A 16,909-nucleotide genomic window follows, 5' to 3' on the forward strand; every position below is an offset into this window, starting at 1 on the left:
GTGACCTCTCTAGAGGCCATATTTTTCAATGGATCTTCATCAAAATTGGTCAGAATGTTCATCTTGATGATATCTAGGTGAAGTTCGAAACTGGGTCAACTGCGGTCAAAAACTAGGTCAGTAGGTCAGATAATAGAAAATCCTTGTGACCTCTCTAGATGTCATATTTTTCATGGGATCTGCATGAAAATTGGTCAGTGTTCATCTTGATGATATCTAGGTGAAGTTCGAAACTGGGTCACGTCCGGTCCAAAACTAGGTCAGTAGGTCAAATAATAGAAAAACCTTGTGACCTCCGTAGAGGCCGTATTTTTCATGGGATCTGCATGAAAATTGGTCTTAATGTTTATCTTCATGATATCTAGATCAGGTTTGAAACTGGGTCAACTGCGGTCAAAAACTATGTCAGTAGGTCAAATAATAGAAAATCCTTGTGACCTCTCTAGAGGTCATATTTTTTATGGGATCTGCATGAAAATTGGTCAGAATGTTCATCCTGATGATATCTAGGTCAAGTTCGAAACTGGATTACGTACAGTTCAAAACTAGGTCAGTAGGTCAAATAATAGAAAAAACTTTGTGACCTCTCTAGAGGCCATATTTTTCAAGGGATCTTCATGAAAATTGGTCAGAATGTTCATCTTGATGATAACTAGGTCAAGTTCGAAACTGGGTCAACTGCGGTCCAAAACTAGGTCAGTAGGTCTAAAAATAGAAAATCCTTGTGACCTCCCTAGAGGCCATATTTTTCAATGGATCTTCATGGAAATTGGTGAGAATGTTCAACTTGATGATATCTAGATCTAGTTCGAAACTAGGTCACATGCGGTCAAAAACTAGGTCACTAGGTCAAATAATAGAAAAACCTTGTGACCTCTTTAGAGGCCATATTTTTCAATGGATCTTACTCAAAATTGGTCAGAATGTTCATCTTGATGATATCTAGGTGAAGTTCGAAACTGGGTCAACTGCGGTCAAAAACTAGGTCAGTAGGTCAGATAATAGAAAATCCTTGTGACCTCTCTAGATGTCATATTTTTCATGGGATCTGCATGAAAATTGGTCAGTGTTCATCTTGATGATATCTAGGTGAAGTTCGAAACTGGGTCACGTCCGGTCCAAAACTAGGTCAGTAGGTCAAATAATAGAAAAACCTTGTGACCTCCGTAGAGGCCGTATTTTTCATGGGATCTGCATGAAAATTGGTCTTAATGTTTATCTTCATGATATCTAGATCAGGTTTGAAACTGGGTCAACTGCGGTCAAAAACTAGGTCAGTAGGTCAAATAATAGAAAATCCTTGTGACCTCTCTAGAGGTCATATTTTTTATGGGATCTGCATGAAAATTGGTCAGAATGTTCATCCTGATGATATCTAGGTCAAGTTCGAAACTGGATTACGTCCAGTTCAAAACTAGGTCAGTAGGTCAAATAATAGAAAAAACTTTGTGACCTCTCTAGAGGCCATATTTTTCAAGGGATCTTCATGAAAATTAGTCAGAATGTTCATCTTGATGATAACTAGGTCAAGTTCGAAACTGGGTCAACTGCGGTCCAAAACTAGGTCAGTAGGTCTAAAAATAGAAAATCCTTGTGACCTCCCTAGAGGCCATATTTTTCAATGGATCTTCATGGAAATTGGTGAGAATGTTCAACTTGATGATATCTAGATCTAGTTCGAAACTGGGTCACATGCGGTCAAAAACTAGGTCACTAGGTCAAATAATAGAAAAACCTTGTGACCTCTTTAGAGGCCATATTTTTCAATGGATCTTACTCAAAATTGGTCAGAATGTTCATCTTGATGATATCTAGGTGAAGTTCGAAACTGGGTCAACTGCGGTCAAAAACTAGGTCAGTAGGTCAGATAATAGAAAATCCTTGTGACCTCTCTAGATGTCATATTTTTCATGGGATCTGCATGAAAATTGGTCAGTGTTCATCTTGATGATATCTAGGTGAAGTTCGAAACTGGGTCACGTCCGGTCCAAAACTAGGTCAGTAGGTCAAATAATAGAAAAACCTTGTGACCTCCGTAGAGGCCGTATTTTTCATGGGATCTGCATGAAAATTGGTCTGAATGTTTATCTTCATGATATCTAGATCAGGTTTGAAACTGGGTCAACTGCGGTCAAAAACTAGGTCAGTAGGTCAAATAATAGAAAATCCTTTAGACCTCTCTAGAGGTCATATTTTTATGGGATCTGCATGAAAATTGGTCAGAATGTTCATCCTAATGATATCTAGGTCAAGTTCGAAACTGGGTCACGTCCAGTCCAAAACTAGGTCAGTAGGTCAAATAATAGAAAAAACTTTGTGACCTCTCTAGAGGCCATATTTTTCATGGGATCTGCATGAAAATTGGTCAGAATGTTCATCTTGATGATATTTAAGTCAAGTTCGAAACTGGGTTACGTCAGGTCCAAAACTAGGTCAGTAGGTCAGATAATAGAAAAACCTTGTGACCTCTATAGAGGCCAGATTTTTCATGGGATATGCATGAAAATTGGTCAGAATGTTCATCTTGATAATATCTAGGTCAAGATAGAAACTGGGTCAGATGCGGTCAAAAACTAGGTCGGTAGGTCAAATAATAGAAAAAACTTGTGACCACTGTAGAGGCCATATTTTTAATGGGATCCTTATGAAAGTTGGTCTGAATGTTCATCTTGATGATATCTAGATCAAGTTTGAAACTGGGTCAACTGCGATCAAAAACTAGGTCACTAAGTCTCAACATAGGAAAACCTTGTGACCTCTATAGAGGCCATATTGTTCAATGGATCTTCATGAAAATTGGCGAGAATGTTCACCTTGATGATATCAAGTACAAAACTTGGTCACATGCCTTCAAAAACTAGTTCATTATGTCAAATAATAGAAAAACCTTGTGACCTCTCTAGAGGCCATATTTTTCAATGGATATTCATGAAAATTGGTCAGAATTTTTATCTTGATGATATCTAGGTCAAGTTCAGAACTAGGTCACATGAGCTCAAAAACTAGGTCACTATGTCAAATAATAGAAAAAAACGACGTCATACTCGGTTCATGTGGGGACAGGTGAGCGATTCAGGACCATCATGGTCCTCTTGTCTAATGTATTTTTGTTGGGTTTGTTCTAAGCGATACTGAAACCGTTTTTTAGCTCACCTGTCACAAAGTGACAAGGTGAGCTTTTGTGATCACGCGGTGTCCGTCGTCCGTCGTCCGTCCGTGCGTCCGTAAACTTTTGCTTGTGACCACTCTAGAGGTCACATTTTTCATGGGATCTTTATGAAAGTTGGTCAGAATGTTCATCTTGATGATATCTAGGTCAAGTTCGAAACTGGGTCACGTGCCATCAAAAACTAGGTCAGTAGGTTTAAAAATAGAAAAACCTTGTGACCTCTCTAGAGGCCATATATTTCATAAGATCTTCATGAAAATTGGTGAGAATGTTCAGCTTGATGATATCTAGGTCAGGTTTGTAACTGGGTCATGTGCGGTCAAAAATAGGTCAGTAGGTCGAAAAATAGAAAAACCTTGTGACCTCTCTAGAGGCCATATTTTTCACGAGATCTTCATGAAAATTGGTGAGAATGTTCACCTTGATGATATCTAGGTCAAGTTTAAAAGTGGGTCACGTGCCTTCAAAAACTAGGTCATTAGGTCAAATAATAGAAAAACCTTGTGACCTCTCTAGAGGCCATATTTTTCAATGGATCTTCATGAAAATTGGTCAGATTTTTTTATCTTGATGATATCTAGGTCACATGTGCTAAAAAACTAGGTCACTATGTCAAATAATAGAAATAACGACGTCATACTCAGTTCAACACTGGGTCATGTGGGGATAGGTGAGCGATTCAGGACCATCATGGTCCTCTTGTTTTGTCTTCTTTCGACTTCCCAGCTTTTGATGGCGTTGGGAGATTCAAGGTGATCCTCCAGGCATTGTTTCAAGCATGGGCGAGCACCTGGGTGGAACCAGCGACCTTCCGTAAGCCAGCTGGACGGTTTCCTCACAACCGAGGTTTCGAACCCACTTCGGAGAAGGGCAAGCGACCTTAACCACTCGGTCACGGAGGCCCCTGCTTTTCTCATGTAGAACAAGTATTTGAGAATACCTATAGAGTGCTAATAATTCATATGTTAATGTGCTTTGGTAATAAGAACCAAAAAGTTGCTAAAGAAACTGAAATACAGATCAGTTATGACTACGGTCATTGAACTTTGAACTCAATTATGGACATATATAATGGTCTACGGTCATCGAACTTCGCAAGACAACCTGTGATTAATGCCCAGCGAATTAAATTTCCATTTCATCGTTCCTTAGTACCACTGCTTTATTTTTTTCAAATCCATTTTCAGGTGTGTTTGATGAAAGCCGCTACTTTGATGTTTACGCCGAGTATTGTAAAGGAACTCCCAATGATATCCTTGGACGTTATACAATAATCAACAGAGGCCCGGAAAGGGCTACGGTACATGTTCTCCCGACATTGTGGTACAGAAATAGCTGGGACTGGGGAGATGACTGTGATGTAGGTGATGCTAAATTACTTTGTTCAGGCGCTATATTGTTATCGCTTTGTCCTGTCTGTTTTCCCGATACAATTCAGACAATGCCTTTTACTCCACATTTTGACATTTTCTTGACCCAGACAGTATTTATTTCAGCTACTGACGGAAATTTAATGAAACTTGATTCAGTGAGAAATGATTAGTTGAAGTTGGTAAATCGAACACAATTTTAGGTTGTGGACCTGTAATGGCATTCGGTAATTTCCGTGAGATTCCGTATTCTCGTCTTTCGGCATTCTTCGGCAGTAAATATAACTTGTTCAGTGGCAACCGGAAAATACCGAAGTCACTTTCGGAAAAAACGTGATCAAATATAGTCGCCCATTGTGCTTTAGGGTCCACAATCTTACGGCAATAAAACTAGTGTCATTTCGATCTGTATTAATGCTGAATGCAGTTATTTCAAAATAATGTAATTTATTCCTTTTACTTTGATAAAGGCCAAGCCTGACTAAAATATTATAAATTGACGGACCCTTTTTGGCCGTGCAACGAACTTTAAATCGTAGTGGACTAAATGACTCTAGGTCAGCTCTACGAATACTTTTACTCACTAGTTATCCAAACGAGTGTCTAAAGGATAAATATCTCCCGCTTATTTGTTTTGTTATTGTTTATTTCACGACAAGTGATTGATTTCTCAGCAAATTTTCCAGCTAAAAAGTTTTCCAATTTACATATTTTCAGGTTAATCAGGTACTTATTACAACGGCTAGACCTAATTTGTCAAGTTCTTCGTATTAAATAAAGCTCAATAAACGCACGCAATGTATGACTTGTGTAAATACACGTCTAGACGCTTTCCTATTTCCTGCCTCTCTCATTTTATTTACCCTCCGAAGTCGCTCTTTTAAGTTATCTATTAAAAGTCATTCTTTGCCTCTCGAACGCTGCGTCCTGTATGTGTAAAGACGAAATCGAATACTGAAAAAGGCAAATCCATAAGGGCACTACAAATTCACTAGCTATTACCGTTTGCTTTTACTTTTCACTCTTCTGTTGGTATACTAGAAGATTGACCATTGGGTAGTTAACTTAACGTCATAGGGAATATATTGTTAACATGTCCGAATGAATTTTGTCCGAGTAATACTTCAAGGGAAAGGCAATGCTGTTTTCATGTTAATTCCATCTTCTAGGATTTCTTAAACCATTTAAAGGAGTGAAAGAATTTTCAAAATCGGCTTAAAAATGAGAAAGTTATGAGCATTTAAATATTTGATCAAAATGGCGGCCATTTTGTTTCCACATGGCGGATTTATTAACATTTAAGATACGTATTTTAACTATATTTACTTATTTCTGTAAAATAATTTCTCTACTTTTTCCAGTTATAATGAAATAAATTACCATGTTTTACATCTTACACTCAAGAAATGTATGAAATTAATCTATTTAAAAGGTTATTTGCTAAAATTCAACAGTGTGTAAATGACGTCATAAACACACTAAAATGGCTGCCTCCTGATCAGCCATTTTCTTAAATTTCAAACTGCCATATCGTTTTCAATGGTGGCCCGATTTTAAAAATTCTTTCAGCGTTATGAAAGGCTTGAGATTAGTTTCATATTAAATTAACTTATTATCAGGCTTTCATTGCCCTTTCAGTTAGCTATAATCACACTGCGGCATGTACAAGGCATGCTGATTATATTCTTGATCGCTTGTTTAAGATTTACCATTGTTGATTAGTTGTTCAAGAAATAAAGTTTAGTATTACTGCATGTAATCACAGAACCCAGACACTTGTCCAAAATATTTGAGACCTGTGTTCTAAGGTAAAAATATATGTTGTTTTAAATATATATATCGTCCTCAAGATGGCAAGCAAATTGGAAAACAGTTGGATTCGTTATAAAGGGAAAGTATTAAAAATGTTATAAATAAAACTGCCATGTTTACTGCACATAAAACTTAAGCACACCAGGTCACATGATGATATGTCCGTCGTGCGTTGTCGTGCGTCGTTATCAATAGTACTGTTAACACTCTTGTGGCCACAAATTTTGCCCAGTCTTGATAATCTGAAAGAAACCTTGTTTAAACCTAAGAAGACACATTTTATGCCTGATAATATACGAAACTGTTACAATGTTTGTCTTTCTAAAAACTAGGTCAAGTTTAAAGAAATTAGCAGCAGGTCAATACAGGGCTTTCTTGACGACCCTCTTGATACATGTTACCATGGAAACGCACATGGAGATAAACTGTATTTCTTTTCTGTTACATATGCACTGTCTATTCTATGTTTTAGAACCGAGTTTTATAATATTTCAAACTCTCTTTCAGAACTCTGTGGATTTTAAGCCAATGGTACAACACCTAAGTTCAGAGGCCCCAGGCATGGTGAGATGCGAACATCCGACTTTAGGTTAATACTACTCATACACTTAATCTATCTACACCTTGTTATATTAATTCTCTAAAACAATTACAGAACGCAAAATCGCAAGCATTGTTTTGCATGGGGCATACTAGACGTTTTGTCCTTGCTAATCTGTTCATATATATGTCCTTCATAAATATCTTGTGTGTTTTTCTCCCTTTGCAATGTTCAGATCAGATAAAAATCCCTGCTCAAGGGTTCGAAAGGAGCGTGGCAGGAGAAGAAGTTGTAGTGGGAACTCGAGTCACATTCAACGGAGAAAATGCCTCGAAACGTTTCGTTGTCCGTTCTAATTAATCAATACGAAACGATTAATTGTTACAGTTGGTATACTACTTCTTCATTTTGTACATTTAAGTATTCATGATATAGATGTATACAATACAACACTACATACGATGTTACGGTTGTAATTATTTTGTAGGTGAATCCCAGCAGAGGGCTAGGTTAAATAGCATGGATAGGTATGTAGAAGAATTAGAGCCATCTCATAGGGGTGTAGATAACTTCTTCAACCTCTCACATCCAGTGAACGGTCATGACGAGGGTAAGCATGTTTCAGATAATATGGCTGGTGCATGATTATACAGAAACCTTATAGTAAACAGCGTAAGGTTTGTAGACCTCACAATTTGCGAGTGTCCGTCCGTCCGACTCTGTGTCATGCATATCTCAAACATATTTGATCTAGAATCATGTACAACGTAGGATTATTATTCAACTTGTAAACTTTTGCACCTGGGTTTTGTTTGGAATTACTTTGACTTTGTCAAAACTACATGTTAAGGGCCTTTCAGTTTCTTTTATCTTGTTTTTCTTGCTAATGTTATGTTGTATCAATTCCAAACCCCACAGTTACTCAAACCAAGAGCTTTGACAACAGTACTTCCAAACTAAATTTTCCTCGAATGTCTAAAGCATTCTGCTAAAAATACGTGCTTGTCCTAAAGCTTATACGTATTTGAAACGTAATACTAGTATTAAAGTATTATGGTATTAAATATAATACTGTTTAAAACTGTTTTTATTTTGACAAAATTGGAATAAAATTGCACTTACGTCTGATATTACAGGTATTTTTAGAATGGAATTTGGACGCCATCCCAATGGAAAGGAAGTGCCTTTATTGTTCACCGAGAACGAGACTAACTACAAGAGGCTATATGGGGTTAAAAATACATCAAAATATCAAAAAGATGCGTTCCATGACTATGTTGTAAAAGGTGGGTAATTTCCATTTTAAAATATTTGTTATTACACCCTCTAATTTTTATTTTCCCGGAATACTGTGTCTTTCTAGACCCTAGCTTGGACTGTGCATTTTTACAGATACTTTTTTAAATACTGGTAAAAACTTACTTGTCGTCTGAACGTATTTCATAACTAATATGCTCGTAGTATTTCCAAAAGTATTTTCTAAAAAGTCTGCTTAGAAATTGTGCACGCAAAAGTAATATGTCTTGCTTTCCTGATTAAATCTTTGATTGTTTACAAGGTATGAAAGAAAAAGTAAATCCAAAGAACTTTGGGACGAAATGTGCCGGCCATTATGTCCTTGACCTTGCACCAGGAGAGGAAGCAGTTATCAAAGTGAGGCTGTATCAAAGCGCTGAAGCACCGCCAGCGAAACAAACATTCGCACCAAACTGGTTTGATCGTGTCTTCGAACAGAGGATTTTAGAGGCAGACCTGTTCTATGACGAGGTCAGTGCGAAATAAATAGAGTATTAATACTCCGATAAATATACTCGTTTACAGTATTATGTTTCTTTTATGCTTGCCACGAGTTACGTTTTGAAAAGTTTAGTAAAGAAACGGTTATATTTCTGAAAATGTCATCCGCGTAGGAATCTAACAAATGAACTTAGTTGCCAGCTGAATGTAGTGTTACACTTTTGGAAAGGGATCAGTATGACTCGTTTTGATTATTTTTATTTTTTTAAAGGTAATACCATGCCGAGGTAAACAAGAAAGATTGATAGCTAGACAGGCCTTTGCTGGCTTACTTTGGACTAAACAGTTCTATAACTACATTCAGAAAGGTAAGTTTTTGAATAATATTTTTGCGTCTGAAAAAATGGGAATTCGATATCTTTGCACCAGCAAAAATTGGGAATTAGATATCTTTGTGGCAGCAAAAAATTGGAAATAAAATACATATCTTATTTATACATTTATCGACACAAATAGAATTGAACTATTATTAATTATATTAATAGAATGGCATTAATGGGAAGACTGATCAGTTTTAAATCTGTTGTAATTTTCTATATCAAATTAATGAACAGGAAGTCCTGATTCTATCCAGTTAGATATATGACCGTTATTTTTCTGAGAAATGTAAAAAGGTTTGATGTATATGTACATAAAGTTCAAATATACCACACAGATTGACAACAATATACAAAAAATAAGGATACTAGTAAGTGACTTTTAGTCGAACGTTAGTGTACTCTTTCGATTGGGACACTACTGTCTACAGTTCATAGCAACACAATGTCATTTCGACAGAAACTTTCTTCTGTGTCATGTTCTCTCACTTTGTCTATGAAAATAACACCGGCGTGGTGAGCCGATCTGATCTAACGGTAACGTATGTCTTTGAAATGATTGTGAAGCTACCGATGCTGTATTATTGCGCCCACCCTATTGAGAAAGATTACACTTTGAACATTTACATCATAGTTACTACGGCAACCATTTTTGTTTGTTTGTGTTTTTAGCTCACCTGAGCAATGCTCAGGTGAGTTTTTCTGATCACTCAATGTCCGGCGTCCGTCGTCTGTCTGTCTGTCGTCTGTCGTCTGTCGTCTGTCAACATTTAGCTTGTGTATGCGATAGAGGCTGTATTTTTCAATTAATCTTCATGAATTTTGGTCAGAATGATAACCTTGATGAAATCTAGGCCGAGTTCGAAAATGGGTCATCTCGGGTCAAAAACTAGGTCACTAGGTCAAATCAAAGAAAAACCTTGTGTATGCGATAGAGGCTGTATTTTTCAATTGATCTTCATGAATATTGGTCAGAATGATAACCTTGATGAAATCTAGGCCGAGTTCGAAAATGGGTCATCCCGGGTCAGAAACTAGGTCACTAGGTCAAATCAAAGAAAAACCTTGTGTATGCGATAGAGGCTGTATTTTTCAATTGATCTTCATGAATATTGGTCAGAATGATAATCTTGATGAAATCTAGGCCGAGTTCGAAAATGGGTCATCTCGGTTCAAAAACTAGGTCACTAGGTCAAATCAAAGAAAAACCTTGTGTATGCGATAGAGGCGGTATTTTTCAATTGATCTTCATGAATTTTGGTCAGAATGATTACCTTGATGAAATCTAGGCCGAGTTCGAAAATGGGTCATCTCGGTTCAAAAACTAGGTCACTAGGTCAAATCAAAGAAAAACCTTGTGTATGCGATAGAGGCGGTATTTTTCAATTGATCTTCATGAATTTTGGTCAGAATGATATCCTTGATGAAATCTAGGCCGAGTTTGAAAATGGGTCATCTCGGGTCAAAAACTAGGTCACTAGGTCAAATCAAGGAAAAACCTTGTGTATGCAATAGAGGCTGTATTTTTCAACTGATCTTCATGATATTTAGCCAGAATGATTACCTTGATAAAATCTAGGCCGAGTTCGAAAATGGGTCATCTGGGATCAAAAACTAGGTCACTAGGTCAAATCGAAGAAAAACATTGTGTATGCAATAGAGGATGTAGTTTTCAATTGATCTTCATGAAATTTGGTCAGAGTGATTGCCTTGATGAAATCTAGGTCGAGTTTGAATATGGGTTATCTGAGGTCAAAAACTAGGTCACTAGATCAAATTAAAGAAAAATCTTGTGTATGCGATAGAGACTGTTTTTTTCAATTGATTTTTATGAAATTTGGTCAGGATGATTGCCTTAATGAAATCTAGGTCGAATTTGAATATGGGTCATCTGAGGTCAAAAACTAGGTCACTTGGTCAAATCAAAGAAAAAACTTGTGTATGTGATAGAGGCTGTATTTTTCAATTGATCTTCATGAATTTTGGTCAGAATGATTGCCTTGATAAAATCTAGGTCGAGTTTGAACATTTGGTCATCTAGGGTCAAAAACTAGGTCATATCTAAGAAAATGCTTGTTTTATCGCAAGAGACCAATTTTTTGGTCCAATCTTAATGAAAATTGGTCAGAATATTAATTTTTGTTTCCATGAAATCACTAGGTCAGACATGTTTTACACTGTTATGGTGTGTTTCTTAGGTGAGCGACCTAGGGCCATCTTGGCCCTCTTGTTTGTTGTTTGTGTGTGTGTGTGGATGGGTGGGGGAGATGTGGGCGATGCATTTTCCTACTTTTATCATGAAATAATTGGTTTTACCACTCTTTGGTGAAAAATGGTGAAATCTGGTTTTTCGTTCCTTCTCTAAAAACTCCCGCTATACACTGCGCAGCGAAAGAGAGAAATTGAATGAACACAAGAAGTCCCTGCAAGATTTTTACTGTCAAGGTATTTCTATTTATAGAATGGCTTAATGGAGACGAGACACAGCCGCCACCGCCGGAAACGAGAAAGAAATGGGGACGTAACAGGGACTGGAAACATCTTTTTAACAGGGATATACTTTCTGTGCCGGATAAATGGGAATATCCTTGGGTAACTACCGATAGCAGTTTTACTTCCGCTCGGTTATGCGTCATGATGTCGTTAACCCTTACCCTGCTAAATTTCTGTAATGAACTTGTCCATTATTCAATTTTGGCAGTACCATTTATTACTTGAAGGGGTGTTTACTGAAAATTTACTGACTGAAAAGCGAACAGTGCAAACCATGATCAGCCTGCACGAAAGTGGAGGCTGATCTTGGTCTGCACTGGTCGCAAAGGTAGAAATCAATTGCTGGCAGCAGGCTAAAGGTTAAGAGAAAACACTTTCGTTCGCCATATTAAAAGTGTCAAGTTTGAAGTCTAGATTTTTTGTGTATGACCCATTATCTAAAACTTTCTTGAGATTAATTGGCTCGTGATTGTGTTTATATTCCTTTGCATGAAAGTTTGTCATATAAGAAGAGCCCGTCCGCTTTGCACAATATGGAGAGCGTAGGTCTACAGATCGCGGGTTCGTGAGTTCGATCATCGGGCGAGGTGTATGCTCTCCATGACGACTGATAAAACACATTGTGTCTAAAATCATTCGTCCTCCAGCTGCGATTCATGTGGGGACTTTTTGTGGTTACTTGCGGAGAACAGGTTAGTTCCAGGAAAACTGGTTAGGTTAACTGCCCGCCGTTGCATAGCTGAAATACTGTTGAAAAGCGGCGCTAAACCGAAATCAAATAATCAAACAAACAAACAATAAACATAGGCCTACAAGTAGCTTATTTATGTAGATTTTTTGCCTTCCCTTCATCTATTGTTATTTTTCTTTTTCAGTATGCATCCTGGGACCTTGCGTTCCATATGATTCCAATGTCATCGATTGACATTCAGTTTGCCAAGTCACAGCTGGTGCTCCTGCTCAGAGAATGGTACATGCATCCAAACGGACAGGTTCGTATAATTTAATGTAATTTACTGTGAATCATGTAAGTGGACACACTTTATAGTCAGTAAAAACAATGCAGGGAAAATCCTACATGAATTTAAAGTTGTAGCAAATGTCCAACTATTACATTTTTCTACAGGTGGACATTAACCTGTTCAATATGCATTGCCTTTTTTACTTAGCTCAATAGGGAGAGCGCAGATCTACGGATCTTGTCGCGAGTTCGATCTTCGGGCGGGGCATATGTTCGTGACGATTTGCTAAAATACATTATGTCTGATATCATTCGTCCTCCACCTCTGATTCATGTGGGGAAGTTGGCATTAATTGTGGAGAACAGGTTTGTACTGGTACATAATCCAGGAACACCAGTTAGGTTAACTGTCCACCGTTACATAACTGAAATACTGTTGAAAAAACGGTATAAATTAAACCCAAAACAAACAAGCAAACTTTTTACTGTTATCGATTTTTTTCTTCATTTTCATATGAATAACGTCCTTTGAAAAAAAATGGCCATCGGTATCATCAACTAATTTCACATGTTAGGCTGTTACTAGAGCTAGCTTTCATCCACAAAGATAATCGGATTAGAGACAAGTCAGATAACTTCGAAGTAAGCTAGATTTACCTTTTCTTTTGTAGATTCCAGCTTACGAATTTTCATTTGACGACGTAAATCCACCAGTACATGCGTACGCAGTTCTCAAAGTGTTCAAAGCTTCCGGGTTAAAGGGCACGCGAGATGTGCAGTTCCTTTCTCGGTGTTTCCACAAGCTCGTCCTTAACTTTACATGGTAATTGTTATGTTTAGTTATATGTTTGACCTTTTTGCTATTTATCTACATTCTGCTGAATAGATGGAAGTCCCTTGTGCATGCTACCATAGCACTATATTCAATATCTTTGGGTGACCAAGCGTTATTCTGAATCAAGAGCTCAAGATCTCTTACATATATTGCGTCAGAATCCCGACAGTTTCGTAAAGATCTCTGCTTTCTGTCAGTAAGGTGTATTAAGATGTATAACATCAGCAGGACACATACCAGCCTGTCTCTGATACATAACCAGGACCCACCCCTTCCTGCCTGACTGATACATCGCCTGGACTCGCCCCTGCCTGTCTCTGATACATCACCAGGAACCACCCTTGTCTGTCTCTGATATATAAACAGGAGACACACTTGCCTGCCTCCATACATCACTAGGACCCACGCCTGCTTTTCACCGATACATCAGTTTCAGGCCTTCCGGCGTTCCTATTTTTTCCTACCTTTTTAAATGCCGCCTACTTTTTCCTAGTTTTTGATGAAAATCTCCTACTACTCCTTTTTTTTTTTGAATGACATAAAAAGGGGAAAAAACAACAGCCTTTTCAGTAGTTATATTTGCAGAATGATGATGGTTTGATGTGTTGCTGGCAGTTTCTGGAGCCATTCAGTGCCTCCTGCAATACATTGCCTCATATCAAGGTACCTATAATCCTACCAAACCGCACTGATTCAAGCACAGAAACTGCCTGTCAAGACCTCTAGGGGTCATCATTCGGTTTCCTGTGTACAGGGCCGGGCCAAGGGAACTGAGAAGTGACCTATACTTATCAGAGATGCACCCCGCTATTTTAAAATATTAATAATTTTTTCTCAAAATTTAGACTCAGAAACATACCAGAGGCCACCATTTCATACCTGTATTTCAAAATGTTCCAGGGGGAAAGCCACCTGACCCCCACTCCCATCAAGAGTGGAGTAACCCCTCCATTACCTCAAAATTTAGACCTAAAAATGCACCAGAGGACAGCATTACTTGCCTGTAATTAAAAAATTCCAGGGGGAGAGTCTCTGACCTCCTAAAATGAGGGGATTACCGCCACTAGAAAATGCATCAGAGGCCACCATTTCATACCTGTATTTCAAAATTTTCCAGGGGTAGAGCCCCCTGACACCCCCTCCCATCAAAAGGGAAATAACCCCTCCATTACTTCAAAATTTAGACCTAAAATGCAACGGAGGCCACTTGCCTTTATTTCAAAAACATCCAGGGGGAGAGCCCTCTGACCCTCCTAAAATGAGGGGAGTACAGCCACTAGTAAATGACCCCCTAACCTGGACAAAGGCACCCTTCCAATACCTGCCCACTCTCAGCGCTCGCTATGCGCCTTGGCGGTGACGTCTTCGTTCTAGACTGGTGTCCCCCGAATAAGTCAAAAATATCTGGGTCCGGGCCTGGTGTAGGTGTAGTAACAGCTGATAAGGTAAGCATTGCAAATTTCATGTTAATAACCTTCTACTATTCCTACTTTTTTGTCCGCAAACTTCCTGTTTTTTCCTACTTTTTTGTTTAGGGACCTTCTACTTTTCTTCTACTTTTTTGCAAGGCCATGCTGGAAGGCCTGCAGTTTGACTGGGTTTCGTACCGTTTTTTGGTCCATTTTACACACTGTAACTTGTTTCATATCGATAGCAAGATAGTAAGTGTAAGCTTTTGTTTTAGGTGGATAAACCGGAAAGATGTTGAAGGCAAGAATATATTTTCTGGAGGTTTTCTTGGTTTAGATAACATTGGAGTGTTTGACAGGTCAAAGCCGTTACCGACAGGAGGGTTTTTGGCTCAGGTAAATATTAATCAACTCGTGCTTTGGTTCAGTAACTGACAAACTTTGTTGTTGTGAAACTATGTTCTTTTTTCCCTATGTAATTGTGTACGGACTGAACAATTAAAATACGCTCATAAAGCTTAAAAGTTGTAATATCTGTATGATTATATACGAGATATGTAATTGAGAACCGTCGCCATTTCAAATATTCAACCAAATGGAAAAAAGTATCCAATTATAGAAAACAGAAATTTGATATTGTATGAAAAATATCCGAAATAACGCAAAAAAATGTCTTTAATATAAACTAAACCTTAAGATTTTTAGATAAAGAGGTTAACTTAAGCTCACAGCTGTTCTATGCTTGAATAGTGTGATTATATAAACTGAAAACCCAGTACAGTCTTGTCAAAACATGTTTCGCAAAATTCTTTTAATGTAGGCAGACGCAACGGCATGGATGGGATTTTTCTGCTCTATCATGTTGGAAATCAGTCTGATCCTGGCTCAGAGGGAACCTATCTATCAAGACATGGCTAGCAAATTCTTCGAACACTTTGTGGCTATTACAGATGCCATGAATAATGTGGATGAAGTTGGTAAGGATGAAGGGATATACCAATAAAATACGATTAGAGAAACCAGAATTTCCGAAGTATTGCATCTTGCTAACGCAACAAATGCATCTGTAGCGGTTCTCGTATCGGGTGACCTCGGTAGCTCAATTGGTAGAGCGTTGGCACGGTAAGCCTAAGGTCCGAGGTTCGAGTTCCTGTCGAGGCTGCACATTTTTCCGGAGACTGTTACATTTGAAGGTTCTACCGAGATGTTTGCCCTTGGAGCACATGCGGGGCGAAGCAGTTTGGCTGGGGTGTGCATCTTAATTCGGTTAACAGTCTGCGGCAGACATTGACCAGGAGTGTCAATGTCTCGCAATAAGAGGGAAGGTGTGTAGCGGTTCTCCTATCGGGTGGCCTCGGTAGCTCAACTGGTAGAGCGTTGGCACGGTAATCCGAAGGTTCGAGGTTCAAATCCCGGTCGAAGTTGCACATTTTTCCTGAGACTGTTACACATCTTATGCGTACTTCCTGTTATATACCCGCCCACAACACAAGGATCCTTCAAACGTAATTGAATGTATAATTCTCCAGCGGTATTATCTTGTGATAGAATTACAACTTCCCAGTATTATGAAATTGAAAGAAAAGTTTGACAGTAATTTGTTTAAATAACTATTGTGTTAGTGATTTATAAAATTGTATCCGATATAGTTCAAAATGTTTTAATTTTACTATTTATATATAGAAACGTTTTCTAACGCTCCGTTCACTGTTAGACACATTACCTCAATACTTAGGATGTGACTTGCAACAACTGGTTTGACTGTCTATATCGTTTCCTTTACACATGATTTTTATGACAACATCTAATTGTAAATATTAAATATCTTTGACTGCCTCCTGCCTGTAGTCACTTTTGTTGTCAAATTTTTACCGATTATCAGACCTGTAACAGTATAGCGGGGCTATTGTTATACATCAAAGGTACTATTTATAAAGCCAAAAAGAGACATGATACTGCCTTTAATACATGCAGGTCTCTGGGACAATGACGACGGGTTTTATTACGACCACGTGCGAAACAATCACTGCAGTCAACCTGTAAAAATCAAATCTATGGTCGGCCTGGTTCCACTGTTCTGTACCTTGGTCCTCAAAGATTCCGATTTTGTCAGACACCCCGGATTCGCCAAGAGGACGAAATGGTTTCTTGACAATAGAAAAGATTTGAAGAAACAGGTCAGCAGTAAATTTTATCATGATAAAC

The 16,909-nt window shown here is 38.1% G+C and overlaps 1 protein-coding gene across 1 annotated transcript in view; it reads left to right on the forward strand.

The window, feature by feature from the left end:
* Nucleotides 1-16,909, forward strand: part of LOC123533172 (uncharacterized) — a 40,709-nt gene that overhangs the window by 8,505 nt on the left and 15,295 nt on the right. The window contains exons 4-15 of the mRNA XM_053519381.1: nt 4,357-4,529; nt 6,859-6,940; nt 7,380-7,502; nt 8,029-8,178; nt 8,451-8,659; nt 8,901-8,997; nt 11,468-11,598; nt 12,375-12,491; nt 13,132-13,283; nt 14,980-15,100; nt 15,525-15,681; nt 16,679-16,881. Coding sequence (XP_053375356.1) covers nt 4,357-4,529; nt 6,859-6,940; nt 7,380-7,502; nt 8,029-8,178; nt 8,451-8,659; nt 8,901-8,997; nt 11,468-11,598; nt 12,375-12,491; nt 13,132-13,283; nt 14,980-15,100; nt 15,525-15,681; nt 16,679-16,881 — 1,715 coding nt within the window. The remainder of the gene's footprint in view (nt 1-4,356; nt 4,530-6,858; nt 6,941-7,379; nt 7,503-8,028; nt 8,179-8,450; nt 8,660-8,900; nt 8,998-11,467; nt 11,599-12,374; nt 12,492-13,131; nt 13,284-14,979; nt 15,101-15,524; nt 15,682-16,678; nt 16,882-16,909) is intronic.

This window comes from Mercenaria mercenaria, chromosome 12, assembly GCF_021730395.1.
Source record: "Mercenaria mercenaria strain notata chromosome 12, MADL_Memer_1, whole genome shotgun sequence".
Taxonomy (NCBI): domain Eukaryota; kingdom Metazoa; phylum Mollusca; class Bivalvia; order Venerida; family Veneridae; genus Mercenaria; species Mercenaria mercenaria.